This window comes from Falco rusticolus, chromosome 7, assembly GCF_015220075.1.
Source record: "Falco rusticolus isolate bFalRus1 chromosome 7, bFalRus1.pri, whole genome shotgun sequence".
Lineage (NCBI taxonomy): Eukaryota > Metazoa > Chordata > Aves > Falconiformes > Falconidae > Falco > Falco rusticolus.
This window is the reverse complement of record NC_051193.1, coordinates 11,855,510-11,877,834: the sequence shown is the minus strand read 5'-3', so window position 1 is coordinate 11,877,834 and position 22,325 is coordinate 11,855,510. Positions and strand designations below refer to the sequence as shown.

Genomic DNA, 22,325 nt, shown 5'->3' with positions numbered 1-22,325 from the left:
CACCCCCTTTGCCGCCTGCACCCCGCTTGCTGCCTGCCCCCCCGCTCTCCCAGCCGGCAGCCACCCCCCGCTCCCCGGTGGGGGCTCTCGGGGGGGCCGCCCCGCGGGTCAGCCTCTGCCCGGCGCGGAGGGGCCGGTCCCGCCCCGGGGGCGGGCGGCGGAGCACGTGGGGCCGCGCCGGGCCGGGCTGAGTCACTCCCCGCCCCGAGCCCCGCGGCGGAGCGGCGCGGCGCGGAGCGGCGCGGCTCGGCTCGGCGCGGCTCGGCTCGGCTCGGCTCGGCTCGGCTCGGCTCGGCTCGGCTCGGCTCGGCTCGGCTCGGCTCGGCTCGGCTCGGCTCGGCGCGGCGCGGCGCGGCGCGGCGCGGCGCGGGTCGGTGCGGCTCGGCTCGGCTCGGCTCGGCTCGGCTCGGCTCGGCTCGGCTCGGCTCGGCTCGGCTCGGCTCGGCGCGGCTCGGGACGCAGCATGAGGGCGGTGAGGCAGTGGCAGGCGCTGCTCGCCCTGGGGCTGGGGCTCTCGCTGCTGCTGATCGTGGTCGGTGAGTGCCGGGGTGCCGGGCCGCTGTGGGGTGTCGGGGAGCCGGGGTGCCGCGGTGCAGGGGTGCAGAGGATCCAGGGTGCCAGGGAGCCCGGGGTTCAGAGGAGCCGGGGTGCAGGGGATCCAGGGTGCCAGGGAGCCCGGGGTTCAGAGGAGCCGGGGTGCAGGGGATCCAGGGTGCCAGGGAGCCCGGGGTTCAGAGGAGCCGGGGTGCAGGGGATCCCGGGTGCCAGGGAGCTCGGGGTGCAGGGAATCAGGGGTGCCAGGGAGTCCAGGGTGCCAGGGGAGCCCGGGGTTCAGGGGAGCCGGGGTGCAGGGGATCCAGGGTGCCAGGGAGCCCTGGGTTCAGGGGAGCCGGGGTGCAGGGGATCCAGGGTGCCAGGGGAGCCCGGGGTTCAGGGGAGCCAGGGTGCAGGGGAGCTGGGGTGCAGGGAATCCAGGGTGCCATGGACCCCGGGGTGCAGGGGATCAGGGGTGCCGGGGAATCAGGGTGCAGGGTTGTCTGGTGTGCAGGGGATCTAGGGGAACAGGGGGAGCCTGAGGTCCTGGGGATCTGGAGTGCTGGGGATCCAGGGTGCAGAGTGAGAGCATCTGGGGTGCAGGGTGAGAGCGTGCGGGCTGCCCTGTGTGGGGTGCAGGGGGGGCAAGGGGGTGTGCGGCGCTCAGGGCTGCAGCAGCAGAGGAGCTCAGGGCCATGTCCCTGTCCCTGTCCCTGTCCCTGCTCCCCAGTCCCGAGCAGCCCAGCGGGGCTGTCCCGTGCTTTCAGGCTTAGATAACCGCGCCTGCGATGTAAACAGCTTCCCTGGGACTGCCTGGCACAGCGCACCTGGCTGGTCCGGCCAGGGGAATCCCGGGGAGAAGCTGCTCCATCAGCACTCTGTGGATCATCCCTGGGGTCGTTGACTCCCAAAGGGATGAGACCAGGGAAAAGGGCAGCAAAGACCAACTGTGGGCTCCAGGCCAGGGGACAAAGGTGGTGGAAAGTGTGCTGGGGACGACGACCCTGTTTGTGCTCCCTCTCCTTGGGCAGAGGTGCCTATTTTGCCCTCTCGAGACAGGCTTGACCTGACCTCCCCCAGCTCTGCTGGGATAAGCCATCCCAGTTTTTGGAGGATGTTATTTTTGCCTTCCAGCCAGCCTGTGGGTTCATATAAGCAAACATTTCCAAAAGCGGTGGCTGATCTTTGTTGCCTTGGTTCCTGATTGTCCAGCCTGTGACAGCTCTGTCTCTGATGGGAGAAAAATGTGTGTGAGGAGGATGGAGATGCTGAATGGCTCCAAAACCAGGCCTGAAACAGCTAAGAAATAGGAGCATCCAAAACTATTTTCCTGCAGTGGAAAATGTGACCTGTTTGTCTTGCTGCTAGCCAGGGGGCTGGCTAGTAGGACCCACCGCGTAACAGATTATTCCTGGGAGGGGATAAAAGGGAGCCCAGTTACTTGGGATAATTGGAGTCCAAAACTGGGGGACCCCTCCTGTCCTGGCCCTGGGAGGAGCCCTAGCTCCTTTGCTGCTGTGTCCCACCCCAGAAACTCCTGCATCGGAGGCAGCGCGGATGCTGGGGAGCACACGTTCGTTGGCGCTCCGTGCCTGGGGAAGCAGCCGGCCCCCATGGCCGAACAGAAGCAGCTCTGTTTGTGTGGCCTCGGCCGGCTGCCGGGAGAGATCCTTGGGATGGGGCGGCTGGATGTGCCCGAGACCTGCGGAGGGGCGTGGGGCAGAGGCATCCCCACTATCAGCACTAGCTCTCCTCCCGTGCTGTAGCTCATGGCAGCACATTGATGGAGCATGAGGTCATGCAGAACAGGCTGGGCAGTGCAGGCAGTGACTTGAACCAGTGCCCAAGTTTTTCTGCCTCCTGAGGCTGGGCTAAGGGAGCTACAGCATCTTTTCAGAAGCCTTCACGTAATGCAGGCCTGTCTGCCACCAGTGTGTACCCTACAGATGTGGAGTGTCAGGAAGAGTGGGATTAACTCAATGGAGCCCTGCTATTAAAAGACTAATGAGTAAGAGCTCGCTGTGTAGTGGCTTAGGCTAATGAGAGCCGTGCTGTTTGGTGTGGGTCTGGGCGGCGAAGCCACAGCTCATTAACTTCCACCTTCTTCAGGGCATGCAGGTAGTGGGGGGTTATTCCTGGGTCTCCACCTGAGTTCAGCCCTTCCTCTGACCGCTGCAGCGTGGCAGAGAAGAGTCTGGCATCAAGGTGTGTGCCATTCCAGTGCTTGGTGAGGAGCTGTTGAGGCTTTCAGCCAGATCTGTGGGAATCTGGTCCAGGTTTACAGAGAGCGTTACTATCTTGCAGCTCTTGAGTCAGAACAAATTGGGGGTGGGAGGAATTTCAGCTTGGCTCTTGCAGTCTAATTCAGCACTGTAATGGGGAGCAGAAGGTTGATGAGTACAGTGGGTTGGCCTCGGCTGGCTGCCAGGTGCCCACCCAACCGCTCCCTCACTCCCCCTCGTCAGCAGGACGGAGGGGAGAACAGATGAAAAAGCTTCAACGTAGGTCCTTCCCGTGGGCTGCAGTTCTTCATGAACTGCTCCAGTGTGGGTCCTTTCCATGGGGCACAGCTCATCAGAACAGACTGCTCTGCGTGGAGTCCTCCACAGGCTGCAGGGAGACAAGCTGCTTCACTTTGGTATTCACCACAGCTTACAGGGGGACAACTTGTTTCCCTGTGGTATTCACCACAGCTTACCGGGGATTCCCTGCTCTGGCACCTGGAGCACCTCCTCCCCTCCTTCTCTGACACGGGTTTCTGCAGGGCTGCTTCTCTCACATTTTTTTCACTCCTGTCACATAGCTGCTGTGCAGCATTTCTTACCTTATCTTACATATATTATCACAGAAGCAAATGAGTGTTGGTGATGGGCTCAGCTTTGGGCAGCAGTGGGTCTGTCTCGGAGTTGTTTGGGACTGGTGCTCTCCAACATGGGGACAGCTCCTCGTGTCTTCTGGCAGAAGCCACCCTTGTAGCACGCCTCCTTCCCCCCCCCCCCAACTCAATGCCATGGGGGGATGCTGGAGGTGGATGAACAGGCAGGGAAGATGGTACAGCCCTGTCAGTTCCCTGGGGGAACCAGCCTCGTGGGAGCTGCTGGGAGAGTGATGGAGGTCTGGCAGGCGTCATGCAGGGATGGACACTGTGCTCCCTCCTCGCATGAACTGAGGCATGCGGGCTCCCCCTACAATAATTTTTTTTTTTTTGTGTGTCTTATGAATGCTAACTTTCATTAGCAAAACCAAGCAATAGGACCAGCCTTGTTCCCTTTAATAATCCTGTCCTGCTCGTGCCTGAGCAAGCCCCAGCTTGGCTGCCCCTACTTCCCCGCTGAGCGGCAGAAACATCTGACGTACAAAACCCCTGGGTTTCCTCTGGCTTTGGTTTGATATGCAGGTTCTGTTAAACCCCTTTTAAACCAGGGCAGGGCAGGTCCTGGCCGCTCTCTCGTGTTCCTGGTCTCAGCCATTGCTCTTGAATGCCGATGATCCCGTGCAGGATCCAGCAAGTGGTCCATGCCAGGTGCTCCTCTTCCCACAGCATCTGCAGGGGAGCAGTTCCTACTGTTGAGCTGGGATGCCTCTGTGTGGATCCGTGGGGCTCTACTGGATGCTTGCCTTAGGGATGGCTTGCAGTGACACATGGCTTTACTTCTAGGGGACTTCTGTGATGTGAACCACTGTCAGAATGGGGGCACCTGCCTGACCGGGATTAATGAGACCCCCTTCTTCTGCATCTGCCCTGAGGGCTACGTTGGGATTGACTGCAATGAGACAGAGAAAGGTGAGGGGCTGACCCCCTCATGGATGCTCCATGAAGGCCAGGAGCCCTGCAGCGTGACAGCATGCTCTCGTTGTGGCTCTGCACCACTGGGCCTGGGATCTGGTTCTGGGGTCCAGCCTTGCTGATGGGCATATAGAGTGGAGATCCGAGAAGGGATGCGGTGACCTCCATTACTTGGGGGGAATGCAATGTCTTTGGGGAGCAGTAGCCCACTAGATGCTCTTATTTTCTACCTATGCCCGTGTTACCGTCATTTTTCCCCCTTTTCCAGGCCCCTGCCACCCCAATCCTTGCCACAACAACGGTGAATGCCAGCTGGTCCCAAACCGGGGGGATGTCTTCACTGACTACATCTGCAAGTGCCCTGCAGGGTACGATGGGGTGCACTGCCAGAACAGTGAGTACAGTGGGGTGGGGGGGACTGAGGGGGGCTGCTCTGCCGCTAAGGGCTTGGGGACCCCCTGGGCAGCACCAGGGGGACATCTGGTGTCTTGCAGCTGTGGCTGCATTGGGTGCTAGGCTCTGTCGGGGACCACGGGCTGGTTTGGACCTTGCAGGGTGGAGGGACACGGGGTCACGGCTGTGTCTGAGTCTTGCTCTGCATCTCTGGAGGGACATGGTACCTCGAGTAATGGGGCAATGGGTGTCTCAAGGCTCAACCTGCTCCACACAGGCTCCCAGCCTTGCTGTGGCTACCTGTCCTGATGCACCCATGTGGCTGCAGTCAGCAGGGACGTGATTTAGGCAGCTCCATGGGTCAGAGCTTCAACCTGTGCCACTGTATCAGCAGGGACCCTGCCATGGCCCTTGCTTAGGGGATGCCTCCCCCTCTTCCCGCTGCCCTGAATGAGGGGCCTCCTCCCCAGGCCTGGCTCTGGAGTCACCTCTGAGCTCCCCCACTCTGTCTCCTAGACAAGAACGAGTGCTACTCCCAGCCTTGCAAAAATGGAGGCACCTGCCTGGACCTGGATGGCGACTACACCTGCAAATGCCCTTCTCCGTTCTTGGGGAAGACCTGCCATGTCCGTAAGTCCCTGGCACCAACTGTACAGAATTCCCTTTCGCTTCGTGTTCCCCACTGCTCTGTTGCCCATTGCCATCATGCCCAGGAGAGATCTCACCAGGTGGTTTGGGGGATCTGGAGGGCAGCTGTGGGTGCTTGTGTGCCAGCTGCCCTTGATGCCAGCAGTCCTGGTCTTGATGGAGGTAGCATCCCCGGGAAAGTGCTGTCTGTGGGGAGTCCAGAGCAGCCCTTTCCTCCCAGACCTCCATGCTTTGAGAGGGGCTGATGGGTGGTGCTGTTTTGGCTGAAGACTGGTAGGGATGGGGGGACACCTTGGGGACAGCCTGGTCCTAGGGCTGGCCTCCATCTCCTGCCCTGGCTCCAGACAACAGGCAAATGACCCCCTGGTTTTGCTCCCTGGTCATCATCTCTTTCTGGTGCTGATGACCCCACTGCTCGCAGGCTGCGCAGTTCTCCTGGGCATGGAAGGAGGAGCCATCTCTGATGCTCAGCTTTCGGCATCTTCTGTCCACTACGGCTTCCTTGGCCTCCAGCGCTGGGGTCCAGAGCTCGCCCGCCTCAACAACCACGGCATCGTCAACGCCTGGACCTCCAGCAACTATGACAAGAACCCCTGGATCCAGGTACCTGCAGCAGGACTGGGAACACCGGGATAGCAGGCAGCCCTGGTAGCCATGGCTGGTCTTACAGGGCTGCTGTCATGGGATTTCTCTGCTCCTGGTGGCAAATGTGGGGCTAAACTGCTGCAGCAAGGTGCCACCCAGGGGCATCTTGTGATGTGCCTGGAGAAGGCAAGGTTCCTGCAGGGAAGATGGGGACCTGGGGTGGTGGTCCCCCCTTCTCTGCTCGCCCTGGCATGGAATGCTGGAGGGATGGAGGGCTTTTGCCCTGAGGAGGTCAAAGTGTCCTGAGCAGCCCCTTCTCCTGGTCCCAGTGCTGAGACTGAGCCCACCCTCCCATCCAGGCTTGGCGGTGCTGGTGGGCACAGGGGCTGTGCACCCCATCCACACTGTCCTGCTCATGCTCTTCTCCCCTCCCCAGGCCAACCTGCTGCGGAAGATGCGGCTGAGCGGGATCATCACGCAAGGCGCTCGCCGTGTGGGCCAGCCAGAGTACGTCCGCGCCTACAAAGTTGCCTACAGCCTGGATGGGCGGGAGTTTACCTTCTGCAAGGACGAGAAGAAGGACACAGAGAAGGTGGGCTGCAATGCTCCATGTGGGGGCTGTGCCAGCTCTCCCTACCCAGCGGTGCTGTGGGCGCTGGGGTGGCTGTGAGCTGCACCCCAAACTGTCCCCATGTTTGGGAAGGTGCTTTTGACCTGGGTCAAAGCCATGCTGGGAACTGGTCCTAGCAGTGTGACGACACAGGCGGTTCCAGCAGCAGGCAGCGCTCTCTGGCTCCGTTTAATTTGCCATAATAAGCATAACCAAAGATGTAGCGCTGACTTATTTAGGTCATTCAGATAATATCTTTATTGCTGACACACTGTGGGAACTGGGCATGGTCTGGAAGTGCGAGTGAACGGCTTACACAGCTCGGTGCTGTGTCTGCGGCAAGCATGAGCTGACAGTGTGTGTCGCTCTCAAAGCAGGAGTACTTGTTGATAGCAGTTTTTTATGGCAAGCATCTCCTGGATGGTTTTTGAGTATCCAGGGGATGGCTGGGAGTATCTGCCTCTCTTGGAAAAAAAAGAGGAAAGTTTCTCTTGTTTCTGCAGCAGTGGAAAAAATGCATGAAAACACAACCTGACTCTGTTTATTGTGTTAAAAAGAAAGAAGTGAGCCACCTCTCCGCTTCTTGTGATTTGAGGAGTATTGCCATAGTGGGAGGGAGTGCATGTTGCTGCATGTCTAGCTCCATGGGGCAAGGATGGAGCAGGGAGTGTTGCAATGTTCTCTTGTGAGTGGAGCTGCTGCAAGGTCATGCACTGCTCGAGGGCACAAAAGCAGAGCCCAGCTTCCCCTGCTTTTGCTGCCGGCGGTGCCGAGGCCTGTGCGTCTGCTGGGCCAAGGGATTTCATGCGTGAAGCTGTGGGAGAGCTGGGGCACTCAGTCCTGCTCTCCATTACAGGTTTTCCAGGGGAACGTGGACTATGGTACCATGCAGACCAACATGTTTAACCCTCCCATCGTCGCCCAGTTCATCCGCATCTACCCCGTGATGTGCCGCCGTGCCTGCACGCTGCGCTTTGAACTTATCGGCTGTGAGATGAATGGTAAATATGGGTGGCTGTTCCCTTCCAAGGGACCACAGGGCAGGGGGTGACATTGGGCAGGGCATCGCCCCTCGTACTGCTTCTCATCACCTGGGGCAGGGGATTTGTTAGCGCTTGTTTTTCCTCGTGCTGGCTATGTGATGCCTGGAAATACCCACGGGTGCCTTTGGGGAGCACAAGCCACTAATCCCACCAGCTCAGCCAGGTTCGAGCTGCATTCTCATGCTGCTAACACCTTCCCAAGCTGGGATTTTTATTGTGTCCCCTCCCTGTGTGAGCTGTGAACTGGATGCTTTTTCCTGCTGGAGAACTTGTGAAGCACTGGAGGATCAAAGTCCTCTGGGAAACATGAGGGATGATTAGCCAGAGCCCTTTCCCTGTGCCTCCCACATTCCTGCCCTGCAGCACATCCCCAGCAGCTGGGCGGGAGGGACCCAGTGCCCGTGTGGGAGTGGGGTGCTGTGGGGTCTTGGGTCCTGTCCTGCCACTGCATGGGTGCAGTGCCAGCCGTGCTTTCAGATGGGGGTGTCTTTGCATTGCTCTCTTCACCTGTGAAAGCATCCTCCTCTGCCTCCTGCCGAAGCCATCTGTATTTTGGGACTGTGCTGTGGGGATGTCCTTGCGTTCCTGCAGCAGGAGGCACTGTGAGCCAGGGAATAGCTGGGAGCTAAAAATCCTGGGAAAAGGCGAGCTGGCTGTGACCCTGTGCCTCTGCTGAGCCTTTCCCTGCCTGGCCCTGCCTGCTGCTATGGGCAGTGGGAATGTGGGAATTTGGGGATGGCATCTGCCAGGGCTGTGGGGTTTTGCTCAGGATGGGGCTGTGGACTCTTTCCTTTTCACTGTCTGTGTAAACTGTTGTGTTACAGTTTATTTCAACACGGCAGGTTGCTCGGAGCCTCTGGGCATGAAGTCCCGCCTGATCTCCGACCAGCAGATCACAGCCTCCAGTGTCTACAAGACCTGGGGCATCGACGCCTTTACCTGGCACCCACATTACGCTCGCCTGGACAAGACGGGCAAAACCAACGCCTGGACAGCACTCCACAACGGCCAGTCTGAGTGGCTGCAGGTGGGTCTTGGTGCCCTTCCTCTGTAACCTCTTTTCTCCTCCCTAGCTCCTGCAGCTGTGCCCTGGGCCACTCCTGTGCTTCCGCAGGACGTGCACGGTGGGAGAGGCTGGGCAGAGCCACTGGGACGGCGCAGCTGGAGCCTTGGTGTGGGGCACACAGCCCAGCAGTGCCCTCCCCAAGCTGGGATCGCAGGGGCATGCCCAGATGGGGCTGTGGCCAGCAGTTTTAACTGCGGTGCTGGAGCTCTGGGTCAGAAACATCAGTGCCCGTAGGGACAGGGTGGTGCTGCCTCCACAGACCTTCTTGTAGGGTACGCTGAGCCCACAGCACCCCAGTTCTGCATCATCCCCTTGGGAAGTGCCGTTGCAGCCCGGGATGACTGCCCCATAACCCTCCAGCTGCCCAGAACACCGTGTTTCTGTTTTGCAGGAAAAAATCAGGTTTGCTTTTCTATTCCCAGTCTGGAATGGGAACAAATAGTTTTGAAATTTCCTTCTCAGTTTTCTTTCCTCCACTGTTTTTGTACTTTTCACATGATTTCATGACATAATAGGACAAAGCAGTTTAGATATTTGTCCCGCTTTTTATTTGGGAAATGATTAAAAGCAGCTGCTTCATGGCCCTAAATAAACCAGCTTATCAAGATGTCTGCTGATGTGGTCAGGATGACCAAGTTGGGCTGTTGCACCACAGGCTGCCTGTTTGTGTACATGTATATAGATTTACATGCACAGTCATATATATACACATATACATGTGTATGTATAGCTAGTACTGCCCTCAACGAACATAAAATGGGAACTAAATTAAGGAGACAGCTCAGCTCATTTGCTGGTTTACCCTGTGGCGTGCCAGCAGCAGTAGCAGTGTGGCAGAGTAAAGAGAACAGAAACCATCTCACTACCCAAATGTCAGACTGTGCTGAACTGCATATTTTCTCAGCCAGAATCACTTTCCAGTGGAAATGCATTTCCTCCGGGAATCCTTTATTTTTTTTTGAATTGAGATTTTTTGCTGTCATTCCCACATTGAATTCCCTTTTCAGCAAAAGATGTCAGGGGGGTAGGGGTGGGAAAGAGTGCTGAGGCAGTGGGGTTTGCATCCCGCTTTGGGTTGCTTTGAGGGATGCTGCAAGTGTTCATGGGTCAAATATTTCACAGCAGTTCTTTGTTGGTTGCTCTGGCATTGGGCAGGGGTCGAGTGGTGTCTTCTCCATTCTTGACTTGCGAGGGCCAGCATGTCCCAGCTACCTCTGGGACACGCAGGATGCTCTGGGGTGGGAGCACCGCTCCTGCGAGGAGCCTCAGCAAGCCTTGTCTCCATGCCAGATTGACCTCCGGGACCAGAAGAAGGTGACGGGCATCATCACACAAGGAGCCCGTGACTTTGGGCACATCCAATATGTGGCAGCCTACAAGGTGGCCTACAGTGACAATGGCACAACCTGGACCCTCTACCAGGATGGCCAGAAGAACAGCACCAAGGTGTGTGGGGCAGGGCAAGGTGGGCAGCTACCTCCCGGGCCTCAGGGATGCCGCTGTGGGGAGGGATGGGATGGTGGTGGGGAGGTCCTGGCAGTGTTGGCACCCACCTTTTTCCCCTTAGATCTTCCACGGTAACAGCGACAACTACTCACACAAGAAGAATGTGTTCGACGTGCCCTTCTACGCCCGCTTCATCCGCATCCTGCCTGTGGCCTGGCACAACCGCATCACTCTGCGTGTGGAGCTGCTGGGCTGCGATGAGTAGGCACGTGGGGAGGAAGGACGGGGCTGCTCTTCCCTGCCACCCGGCCTGCACCCTGCCTGCCCCTGCCCACTCCTTCTCCAACCTCACACCCCCCTCTCCATGTCCCCAAACTTGGGAGGTGGTTGGGAGGGCTCCCCTGCCCCCCATTGGTGCTGGGGCCACAGCACTGCATTTTACAGGGCCCTTGCAAGTGGGATGCAGGGATGGCTCCTGCCCTTTTGCCCCAGTAGCCAGGGGTGAGACCCCCTCCTGCGACTGAGTCTTGGCTGGATGACCCTCTTCTGCAACTGGGGCTTCCTTGGAGGACCCCACCCTGCAAATGGGGCTTTGCTGCGGGACCCTGTCGTGCAACCAGGGCTTGGCTGCATCCTCCTGACTAAGCCTGGAGACAAATTTTCTCCCCCTTTTTGCTTCTGCTTCCAGCAGAGAGGCTGCAGCCAGCAGCAGTCCCCTGCCTGCACTGGGGCTCAGGGCTCAGGAGTTTTGGGGGGGCCTAGGGCAGGCACCCCAGCTTGCAGCCTCTGATGTGCCTCGTGCTGCCTGCATGTCTACAAGCAGGGGCTCTGAAAAACCTACTTGGCTGTTGTCCCCTGCCCATTTTGCCAGGTCCTGGGTCTCCTTGCCTGCGTTGTCAGCACCACATAGTGCGAACGGAGTGATGAGATGGCTCTTATCAAGAGACACCAAGTCCCCATTGCTGGTGGCTCTACCCGCTGTGTACTCCTGGCCAGCACTGTGGCTGACATTTTGGCAGGCACTGCTCATTCCGCTTCCAAAGGTGCCGGTTCCAGCATCCTCCAAGTCTCAGCATTGCTGCCGTCCCCACCTTACTGCAGTTTGGGATGCCAGGAGGTCCCTTGTCCCCAGGGCCAAAGGTGACCAGGGGGGCTGCAATCTGGTAGTGGGGGACGGATGGTTTGTAGCCACAAGGGTGTGGAGAAAAGATGAGAAAGGTGGTGGTCAAACCACCAAAATGCAGTAGGCAGAGAGCTGTGCCATGACCCATTTTGTAACCTGAGTTTTGCCCCTTCTGGGGGGTTGTGGGGAGCCTTTTGTGATGCTCGAGCCCTCGGGATTAGCAGCAGGTGATGAGCAAGACCTGGCACCGGCAAGCAGGGGTGCAGGGAGGGCATCTGGGCAGCAGTGCTGGTGCGATCCTTCCCCTGCCTGCTGGGATGCAAAGCGGCCATGTGGCCGGGCTGGCCGCAGGTTCACTTTGGCAAGCACCAAGGGAGCCCGGGTGGGATGGCAGCGGAGGCCCCCCTCCGGGGTGTTTTTGACAGTATTAAAACCAGCTGAAACTTTGGGACTGTTGGCTGCTCTGTGCCTCCCCAAGAGCCATCTCCCAAAGCCCGGGAGGTCTGGCGGACCCCAGGATCCACTCTGAGCCTGCTGCCTCCACCATCCTGGGGGGCTGCTGGCTGCTGTGCTGACCCCACAACTCTCTTGCTTTCACAGGCCCTTCTAGCTCCCTTCCCTGCCTGAAAAACAAGGTACCAGGGCTTTGTGCATCTTCCCCGCTGCCTCCACCCGTCGCAGCTGTTGGAGCCTGTGCTCACAGCTGGCCAGGCGCAGCAGAATGGGACTTGGGGAGGGGAAGCCGCTATCAGCACCCCACGCCCTGCGTCTCCTCCTTTGGCTTTGATCCTGGAGCAAATCTCAGTTTGGAGCAAAACCGACTTACACTCCAGCACACTCCCAGGGCTGGAGGGAGCTATGAGTTTCATCAGGGCTGCCCGTGGGGATGCTCCCAGCAGACCCCCCATGGACAGGACGGGGAGACAGGTGCTGCTGGAGGAGGATCCCCCGACACTGAGGGGTCCCTGGTAAGGAAGGAGCGCTGGGGTGAACAGGACAGAGGAGCTTTGCTCTTCTCCCTGCCACACTAAGCAGGAACCCCTGAGGTTGGCATGAATGGTGCAGGACCACCTGCATCCCACTGCAGCTCCACATCCCTGCAGCTCCAGACAACCTCCATGCACCTTCCTGCTGCCAGCGGTGCTGTGCTCGGCTGTGCATCCCCTCCCTGGGCCCTGCCTGCAGGTGGGCTCGGGCCAGCCCTGGGCACCAGAGGGGCTGGGGGTTGGTGCTTGCAGAGACCAGGCTGAATTCATTGTGGATGTGGCTGCTTGGTGACATATAGCAGCCACAGCTAGAGCTGGGGACAGGGGGGACAGTCAGCCTGGTTCACCTCCAGACATGCCACCCTTATCGCTGGGAAGCTGAGGCAGAGATAAGTGCAGCTTGCTCCGAGTCCAGCCCCGAGTCCAGCCCCGAGCCAGGGGCACAGCAGAGGCTCCATGGGGAGGGTGATGGGAGCAGATGCTGTGTGTCAGCGCAGGGGACATATCCTCAGTGCCCACCGCTGCTTCCCCCTGCCTTTTGCTACCCCACAGTGTGATCCTCTGACGGATGCTGAGCCCCATCCCAGCTCTATGGCATTTCCTTCCCCCTCCAGAGCCCCAGGATGGGGGGGTTGGTGAGGGCTGGGGCACCCTCCACACCATGCACAGCCCCTCATGGCTTGTTCCTGTCTCTCGGATGCTCTTCCTGGACATGGCTGGGTTGCTGGGGCAGCAGGAAGGCCAGGAGGGCCGGCATGCTGTGGCCACAGCACTCCACTGCCTGCTGACTCGGCTGCCGGTGCTGCCAGCTGCCCGCGAGCTGGTTCCTCAGGAAGCAGCTGTCGGGGAGAGCATCCTCTTGCCTTCATCCAGAAAGCCCAGGATCACAGCCTCTTCCATCCCACCAGGAACATTGGTTTTCCTCCCCGGTTTGAGCCTTGGGCAACAGGTTCCCACTGGAATTTCAGGAAGAAGTCGCTCCAGTGGGGCCACTGCGGAGCTGTCAGCTGCTGCGTTTGAGGCAGGGAAGACAGGGATGACATTTTTATGGCTCCTGTTCAAGCAAAAGCTCAGCCAGCCCTAAACACATGCCCTAAACACGTGCTCCTGGGTCAGAGCTACCCTGACTGCGCAGCCGCGGTCACCCTGAAACCCATGGTCCCACCCTGTGTCCCCCTTGGGAAACAGAAAACAAAACTGGGATCATTCCTGAAGCCAAAAAGAGGGTGAGATCCAGGAGGGAGTGAGGGAGATTCCTCCTTCCTTGGGAGGCTGCTGGTGGCCAGATCCTTCCCCGTGCCACCTGCTCCCCAGGAGGAGGTGGAGGGCATTGTCAGCCATATCCAGACAAGAACTGTGGCTGAATGTGGGCCATGAACTGTTGATGTGAAAAGATGCACAAAAGCATCCCTCTCCCCTTCTGCCCGCACTGCTCTCCTCCTTAGGCCGAACAGAGGATGGCTCCTGGCAGGTGCTGTGGTGCAGGCAGTGCAGGCAGCACAGGGCACTGGTGGCTTGTTCCTGGGCTCTGAAACAACGGCACGGCCACTCCAGGAGCAGCGTGCCCCTGTGGGGCTGTCTGTCTGTGGGGGTCGGTGGAGGGAACCATCCCAATTGCCAGCTCGTGGGGACGTGGGTAACTTGGGCAAGCAACTGCAGAGGGGTACGGGTGGCTGGGATGCAGCTGGGATGCAGCAGGGATGCCATCCGTCCCACCACCTCCTCCGGCCATGTGGCAGGGCTGGGGGAACTGGGGACCCTTGGCCGGGATGTAGGCAGCACAGCAGCCTCGTGCTGCTGCACCGGGAGATTTAATCGCCCCTTCATTGTGGGCTGCGGAGCAGCCCGCTCCTAGCAGGCAAGCGGGCAGTGTGCCCGGCCGTCACACTCCTGTGTCCCTGGGCAGCCTGGCGCTGCTGTGTCCCTCCTCCGGGAGGGCTGGCAGGCCCTGATGTGCAGGGAAAAGGAGAGCAAGGAAGGGCAGTGCCTCCAGAACCTGGGTCCCACAGCCATTCCCGGTTTGGGCTTCCCATGGGGGACGGGGGCTGCCAGGCTGGTGCTGGTGGCAGATAACACGATTTCCATGCTGGCTGCTCCCTATCAGCATGGGGGCGGCTGGCAGACAAGATTGCACCCCAAATGCACCCTGCTGGGGGGCTGTTGGGAGGGGGTCCCGTCCCCCTTCACCCCACAGCCAGCCCTGGGTCAGTTTATTTTTTTACACGAGTTGTTTTCTTTCCGGCTTGACGCCGTTCCACGCGGCAAGAGCCGGACCGGGGCCCCCATGCCTCATTTCCTTGCCATAAAACAACAAAGCGGGGGGCGAAGCGGCGGGCTGGGCCGGGGTGGTGGGTCGCCAGGTCAGGGCACACGCTGGTCTGTGGTTCCTTCGTGTGCTCGGCCACCCCCAGACCGGCATCCCCGGCTGTGCTGCTGCTGTGCTGCCCTTCCTCAGGGCTGGACCTGCATGGGTGTGTGCCAGGGGGAGCTGGCATGGAAGGCATCACCCAAGCCTAGGAGCGACGCCTTCTCAGATGGGTGCTACTGGGCACCCCAAAGCTTTTGCCCTGGTTTCTGTGCCTCTGCTTTGCCCCCACAGCCACACGTGGACCCTGAAGAGGCTGAACTCCGCAGCTCAGCTGCCTTCCCTGGCCCCCAGAGCAGGCAGACGCTGCCTGCACACCCTGGGCACAGCCCACCCCCGGCCATAGCCCACCCATCCCCATCCGCTCCTGCTCCTGCCCGTGGTGCTCCTGCCATGCGTGTTTAACACCACCATTGCCTGGGGACGGCAGGCAGTGCCCCTGCTGGGACATGGGGTAAAGGATGGCTCTTCTCCCCTGGCACTGTGGCTTCACCAGGGCTTTGCATGCGGTCCCACCAGCCCCACTGGGGCACCCCACTCCCTGCTGCTGGGGGCAATGCTGGCAGCTGGCACATCACAGAGGAGGCGTGCGGGCAGCATGTGGGTAGCATGCAGGCAGCCTGCAGGCCCACGGTGAGGTGGTTGCCCAGGCATGGAGGGCAGGCGGGGGCCCGGGGGCACCCACCCCATCTCCAGGCTGTGAGCAGGGGGTTGGGAAAGGCGTGTGTTTCCCTTTAAGAGGCAGGCCCTGGAGCTGCTTCCTCTCAGCCCTGCAAGAGCCCTAAACACAGTGCATCTGCCTGCAGCCTGCCAGCACGCCTGCCTGCAGCCTGCCTGAAACTCAGCGTGAGTAGGGCTTGGCCCCGGAGCCAGGGCTGGAGAGGGCTGGCACCCCGGGGTGGCGGGCACCCTGCATGCCTGGAGGGCAGGGAGGGATGGCAATCACCACGGAGGGTGCCGGGCATCGCCACGGAATGTGCCAGGCATGACCACGGTGGGTGCTGCAGCACGATGCTCACTAGCACTGCTGAGGATGCTGGCCCCCCCCAGCACATCAGCGCAATGCTGGGCTCTGCGGGGTGGCTAGGCACTGGGGGCACAGGGGGTCCGGGGCTGCTGCCCCCCAAACCGAGGTGCGAGGCTGTGGGTGCCTCGAGCCCAGCCCGCTGCGGCGGGCAGCACGTGGCGGCGTGCTGCCCAGGCTCCAGTGCCTGCGGTGCCGCACGCCGCTGCCGCTGGCTCCCGGGGCTGTGCTGGCGTCGGGTGGGTGCACCCCGCGCCCTCCAGCACCGCCTCCGCACACAGCCGCGGGTGACAAGCGTGGGCTGCACCCCACAGGAAGGTGAGCAGCGGTACCGACTGCGGAGGAGAGCCCAGGAGTGAGCAACCCATGGTGAGAGCAGCCGGTTGCACACCCCAGTCCCTGGACACCACCACGGTACCCCATATTGGACCCTGCTGGGGGAGAGCACCCACACTCCCCCAGCCCCCCTGGCCTGGGGCACCTCTGCAGGCACTCCTAAACCTTGTCTGAGCAGGGGGCACGTATGTCAGATCCATCTCAAGCCTGGAGGGGGGCTGCCGGAGGCTTGCTGGGCGCCGGGCCCCCTCTGCCGGCTCTGGGAAAGCTCACAGGCTGGCAAATAACTGCTGTGAGCTGCCCTGGGTGAGCCCCGTGCAGCGCACCCTTGGGTGCCTGGGGCACCCAGAGCTTGGGGCAGTGTGGATCTCCAGTGCCGTGGGGCAGCCGGGCGGCCTCTCATTCAGGGGACATAGTACGAGAGCAAAAAGTCCTGCATGGAGTCGGTGCCAGCTGTGTCTGTGGCACAAAGCGGCAGCCCTGGGTCAGAGCCGGGGGTCCTCGGCCAGGCCAGCTGGGTGCTGCTGGGCTTTGTCCGGTGGCAGGGCAGCGGAGGCAGCCCCGAGCTCTCTCCTTCCCTCCTTGGCTGGGCTGCACGCTTGGCTGCCTCTGTAAACCGAGCCTGCGGCTTGCAGCAGGGCTCAGCCACTTCTGCTGCACCCCCTATGTGATGTTTTCCCAGTGCTCCCTCTTCAAAGGATGCCCTGAGATCCTGTTTCCCCTGTCTGTCCCATCCCCAGCTTAGTCGCAGCTCCACAAGCCCCAATGGGCCACAGCAGCAAACGTGGTGGTGCGTGGTGTGACCCAGGCGGGAGGAGGAGGATGGAGGGGACTGGGAGTCCTGGCTGTGGGACAGGCCTGGGGCCATGGCTTAGGTTGCCTGCACCCTCCCCTGCAGGCGATCTCCTCTGCCAGCTCTTCCCACCCCTCTCCTTGCACCCCTGTGATGGGGTCTGCCTGGCACCACATGCGCTGGGGCGCTCCTGGGTATTTTGGGGTGTTACGGCAGCCCTTTCCCCCTCCGCAGCCCGGGCTCAGGGTTTGGCCTCGCTCCCCAGCCATGCTGCTGCTCCCGCTGCTCCTGGAGGCCACCCTGCTGCGGCTGGGCAGCAGCTCCCACCACCCCTTCTACAACGGCTTCTACTACAACCACATCATGAACGACAAGGGCAGTGGGCAGGAGAAAGGTATATTGGGGATTGGCAGGGCTGGGGGAAAGGGGGACCGGCAGGTTGGCTGCCTCTGGATGGGGCTGGGACCCATCTCTTGGGGGGGATGTGGGGCCCAGAGGAGTAGGCGGGGACGCTCCATGGATGCTTGGGGGATGCTTATGGGATGCGCAGGCAGAAAAGGATGTGGCTGGATGGAGGGAACAGAGTGGCTGCAGGGAGGTTTGGGGACGCTGCCTGGCCCTGGATCCTGACCTGCTCATCATGCTTTCCCTCCCTGTCCCCAGTGGTTTACTTCAATGGAGCCAAACTGATAGTGGACACCCCTAAAGACCCTGTCTACAGCTCCAGTGGCACCAATGTCACCCTGCCTTGCCAGTACCACTACGAGCCTGACCAGGAAGCCAAGCGCAAGATCCGCATCAAGTGGTCCAAGCTGCGGGATGACTACACTAAGGAGCAGGATGTGCTGGTGGCCATCGGGAAGACCTACGTGGCCTTCGGGAACTTCCAGGGCCGTGCTCACCTCCGTCAGGCTGGGCGACATGAGGCCTCACTGGTCATCAGTGATGTGCGCTTGCAGGATGATGGCAAATACCGCTGTGAGGTCATTGATGGGCTGGAGGATGAGAGCGATGTGGTGGACCTCCGGCTGCAAGGTAGGGGCATGTTGGGGACCACATGATATCCTGCACAAAGCCAGAGCGCCTGGCCTTCCTGTGGCACCCCCTCCTCGAGGGAGGTAGTGATGTGGGGGGTCAGGGAGTGCAGTCATGGGAAGAGTCTGGGATGCTTGGTGTGATGGCGTGGTGGCTTGGGGCTGTCTGACTGTGGGGTCTCAGCAGCAAGTGAGCACAGAGCAGACTGCCCAGTTGGGATGCTGGGAATACTACTGTGGAGTCAGAGTTGGGGGTGACCCCGTGGCTGCAACATTTCCTGCTTTTATCCACCCATCTTCCCACTGTGCTGCATCATGTGCAGCCACCCCCTTGCCTCCCAGCTCTGAGTATCCCCATGCATCTTGTGATGAACCTTGGTGACTGGTCCAACCCCTCTTGCTCACTTGTCATGAGGGAACTGACTCAGCCCTGGCTCCACAGGCAAGCTCAGAGCTGTGGAAACGTCCCCCTTGTGCCCTGTCCACACCTGCCTGTGGGCCCTGCCTGCCATGGTGGCTTGTCCCCACCAGTCCCTGTGACTGTGGTCTATGGTGGTGGTGCACATGTTCCTGTGGTCCATCCATCCCCATGACAGCAGTGCATCCACCCCACGATGGTGGTCCGTGTGTCCCTGGGACTGCGGCCCATACATCCCCGTGATGTGGGTCCTTGTGTCCCTGTTCCTGTAGCCTGTGCATCCCCATGACAACGGTGTCTCCATCCCCACAGCGGTGGTACATGCCTCCCTTGGGACCACTGTCTGTGTGTCCCCAGGGCTGTGGTCCATACAACGTAGTGATGGTCCCTGCACCCCCATTATCATAGTCTGTGCATCCCTGTATGTGCAGGTGCTGCCCCACAAGGGTGGTCCATGTATCCCCAGGACCAAGCCCCCATGTCCCTGTGCCACCAGATGTCGCTGGCAACTCGCCGCTGGTGCCTGCATGCCCAGAGCAGCACCATCCCCGCATGCCTGTGCCTTGGCCTGTGCCACCCTGGGGTAGTCCCTGTCCCAGAGCCTGAATTTGGGATGGGATGGGGACCCCTTTGGGGGTGGCCCCGGGGGGCGGGGGGGGGGGCGCTGCCCATGGAGCCGCCTGAGCACCCACCCTGTCTGCCCCCAGGTGTGGTGTTCCCTTACCAGCCTCCCCGCGGGCAGTACAGGCTCAACTTCCATGAAGCTGAGCGAGCATGCCAGGAGCAAGGTGCCATCCTCGCCACCTTCAACCAGCTCTTCCAGGCCTGGAGCGAGGGGCTGGACTGGTGCAATGCGGGCTGGCTGGCTGATGGCACTGTGCAGTACCCCATCCGTCTGCCCCGCAAGCCCTGTGGTGGGCTGCACCTTGCCCCAGGCATCCGCAGCTACGGCCCGCGCCACCGGCACCTGCACCGCTTCGATGCCTTCTGCTTCTCCTCTGCGCTTAGAGGTGGGTGCTGGGCCATGGGCTGGGGGTGGCATCCTGGGGAAGATGCTATGTCCTGTTGGTGGAATCCCTCCCTCTTAGGGCACAGCCTGGGTGGGGATGTTCTAGGCAGGGATGCTCCAGATGGGGATGCTCCGGAGGATGCTGAGCACTGACACTCCCTTTTCTTGCTCCCCTCTCCCTCTAGGAGAGATTTTCTACTTGGACCGCCTGGCTGGAATGACGCTGGAAGAGGCCAAGCAGAGCTGCCAGGACGCAGGGGCTGAGATTGCCCGAGTGGGGCACCTCTACTCTGCCTGGAAGTTCCTGGGGCTGGACCGCTGCGATGCTGGCTGGCTGGCAGACGGCAGCGTCCGCTACCCCATTGCCAAGCCCCGAGCCAACTGCGGCCCCGAGGAGCCCGGTGTCCGCAGCTTCGGCTTCCCCAGCCAGGGCAGGTTTGGGGTCTTCTGCTACAAGGAAAGATAAGGAGCCGGAGGGTTCCTTCTTGGCCAGAGGATGTTTCCAGCCTGACGGTGCCTGGTGTTTGGCATTTCCCAGGGCTGTTTTGGGGGTGACTAGGGGGCGGTGGGATGGCGGGGGGAGGCTTCTTTTTGTTTTATTTTGTTTCCTTCCTTTATATTTTCCACATCTTGCTCAGCAGCTGGCACATGCAGCTGCTTGGGGTGGCTGCCAGCTGGGGCAGTGCTGGACTGTCCCTGGCATGGGGTCCGTGCAAGAATGATCCCCATGGGCTGCTGCCACCCCAATTGGTCTCTGCCACCCTGTGGGTGGTGGCCCCTTCCCATGGTGGCAGCATGTCACTGACACCCGCCTGCCCTTCCAGGCTACTCCTGCCCGTGAGCTCATGGGGTGGGAGCGAGGCGAGGCTGGATTTGGCCAGAGGCAGAGAGCAGGTGTCTCTGTTGCATCCTGGCCCCTCTTCCAGCCCCCCCTCCCCATCCTGCTGAAGGATGACGGTGTGCCTGTCCCTGTGGGAGTGCCAGTGCCTTATCTCCGTGTGCCTCTCGCTCGGACTCCACTTGAACTCTGGTGCCTTCTTCTTCAAGCATTTGGTTATGAAAAGATGTATTTTGCTGGACCTCTTCTAATAAATTGGTGGAGAATGCCCTGGAGGGATGTGGCTGTGTCCCATCTCTGTCCCAGCACGAGAGAGGAGTCTGCCACAGTGAGAGGATTTGGGGATCCCTGGCTGGGCACCGGGGACTGTCTCATCCTTGGCTGAGCACCGTCTCATGTCTTTGCCCACCTGAGCTCCTGCAAGGGCCTGGTGCTCCCTCGTTAATGAGTGTTAATTAACCCCCTGGGTGTCAGGACTGAAAGCTGGAGGGTGAGGCAGCTTCTGCTGGGGATGGTTTTAGGTACGTGTGTTAATCCCCTCCTGGGGCGAGAGCTGAACAGGGAGGTGTTGTTTTGTTCCAGGATCCTTCTTTGGTTGGAGCTTGGGAATTCCCCCGGACCTCCATTGTCCCCAGGGCAGGACCCTTTGGTGCTGGCTGGGGCTGAGCTGGTCCCACGTAGCCTGGAGCACTCTGTTTGCTCACCCCTTCCCTGCTGCCTTGCCATGGGAGACCTCCCCCTGCCCAGACAGACACCCGCCCTGCCTAACAAAAACAACACTGACAAAGTGCCCATTCCGATTTCACTCTCTTTATTATTTATCGTTCTTTCAAAATAGGATATGTTCAAAAATATAAATAGGTGCAGGGAACGCTGGTGCCCCGCACGGTCCCCTGGAAAGAGCACGTTGTCCCGGGATGGGTGCTGCGCTGCAGGGGGCGGTGAGGAAGTAGAGAGGGGCCACAGTCCCCAGCACCCTGGTCCTGGGTCTCAGCATCCCCTCGCCTCCCTCCTCCCACAGCTCCTTCCACCGCAGCCCCCCGGCCCTCCCCACCCGCCCTGACGTGCTGCAGCAGTAGGAGGATTCTGGAAAAAAAACAAACACAAAACCCCAAAAGGTGCTGTTCACCCTGGAGATTAAATAACAGAAATAATTACATTGTTCGTGGATAAAATCAGGAAAAAATAATCATCTTTATTATTTAACTTAACCCCCTGCCCTCTGCAAACCCCCCCCCCCCCCTGTCCCCGAAGGCATGAAGATAATTGGAACCGGACGGTTAGTAAAAATGCTGAGATCTAATTCGCTTTGCTTTGGTGCTTGGAAAACATTAATTTTTTTTTTATATATATACACAAAGGTGGGTTTGTTTTTAATATAATTTTTTTTCCTTATATGACAAAAAAGCAACAAGAAGAAGAAGAAATTGACTCTGTTAATATAACTGTTCCATTAAAAATCTCTTTTTCTCGCTTTCCCCCTTGGTCTCTCTCGCCCCGCTCTAATGGGTGGGTCTGTGCATGGCTCTACCACTGGGTCTTGACTGGCTCCTGGGGCTCCTCTTGTATAGCCTGCGTTGGTAGTTGGAGGCTGCGGAAGAGGGAGCAGAAGAAAAGACACCTTGTTAGCAGGAGCCAGGACAGAGATGCTGCTTGTCCCGCCCTGGCTGCCCCAGCCCCTGGCTCCCTGGAGAAACACGGGCAGGCGCAGGCAGCGCTGCTGGGCAGGCGGCTGTGTGTGCCCTGGCACCAGCCTGCTTGCCCCTGCACAGCCAGCCCTCCTCTCGCCCCTGTGGCTGGGGTTTGCTTCACCCAGGGGTGAAGGTGGCCGGTGCTTTCCAAAAGCCTGGCCAGGAGCATCCTCCCTGCGGATGCCTGTCCGATCCCTTCCCCATGCCCTGCTGGGAGGGCAGCTCTGCCAACAGGGTGAGCATGGGGACCACTTCCCCATCTCTCCCACTGTCCTACCAGTCAATCCCCAATCCGCTGGGACAGGGAGGGAAATAGCCATCAGGGGTGGGATGTGCTCGGGGCTCAGGAGGGGAAACAGACCCGTCTGGCTGGCAGGGACAAGGTTTCTGCCTGATCTTTGCTGCTAGTCTCCCTCAAGGCTGGCACCACTCCAGAGCGTGATGATTGCAGGAGGATTTTCATGGAAACAGCAAAAGCTGGTTGGGAACAGCCTAGGTCTCCTGATTGCTGGCAGACCATGGTGGGAGCAGCCTGCAGCTCTCTGAGTCTGCAGCAGAGCCAAGGGAATCAGCGGTCTGCACCACACAGCCGCCTT

General features: G+C 60.1%; 3 protein-coding genes across 5 annotated transcripts in view; 2 read left to right on the top strand and 1 right to left on the bottom strand.

Moving 5' to 3' along the window:
• The first annotated feature begins 368 nt into the window (after positions 1-368).
• Positions 369-11,686, top strand: MFGE8 (milk fat globule EGF and factor V/VIII domain containing). 2 transcript variants are annotated; one of them, XM_037395451.1, is made up of 10 exons: positions 369-536; positions 4,193-4,318; positions 4,590-4,715; positions 5,231-5,344; positions 5,784-5,965; positions 6,384-6,539; positions 7,414-7,558; positions 8,443-8,627; positions 9,957-10,112; positions 10,234-11,686. In XM_037395451.1, exons 1-10 carry the CDS (start codon positions 464-466, stop codon positions 10,375-10,377), a joined length of 1,407 nt encoding a protein of 468 aa, XP_037251348.1. In that variant the 5' UTR covers positions 369-463; the 3' UTR covers positions 10,378-11,686. The 2 variants fall into 2 exon arrangements, with proteins under 2 accessions (XP_037251348.1, XP_037251347.1); XM_037395450.1 differs by having other exon boundaries at positions 8,425-8,627.
• A 3,315-nt stretch (positions 11,687-15,001) lies between these two features.
• Positions 15,002-20,313, top strand: HAPLN3 (hyaluronan and proteoglycan link protein 3). Of its 2 annotated transcripts, none has more exons than XM_037395889.1 (5): positions 15,002-15,432; positions 16,974-17,133; positions 17,403-17,774; positions 18,899-19,201; positions 19,386-20,313. In XM_037395889.1, the coding sequence occupies exons 2-5, from the start codon at positions 17,007-17,009 to the stop codon at positions 19,664-19,666; spliced, it is 1,083 nt and encodes a 360-aa protein (XP_037251786.1). In that variant the 5' UTR covers positions 15,002-15,432; positions 16,974-17,006; the 3' UTR covers positions 19,667-20,313. The 2 variants fall into 2 exon arrangements, with proteins under 2 accessions (XP_037251786.1, XP_037251785.1); XM_037395888.1 differs by lacking the exon at positions 15,002-15,432 and adding an exon at positions 15,439-15,979.
• A 980-nt stretch (positions 20,314-21,293) lies between these two features.
• ACAN (aggrecan) overlaps positions 21,294-22,325 on the bottom strand; it is a 28,224-nt gene continuing 27,192 nt past the window's right edge. Inside the window, exon 16 of the mRNA XM_037395890.1 lies at positions 21,294-21,629. Coding sequence (XP_037251787.1) covers positions 21,541-21,629 — 89 coding nt within the window. The 3' untranslated portion in view covers positions 21,294-21,540. The remainder of the gene's footprint in view (positions 21,630-22,325) is intronic.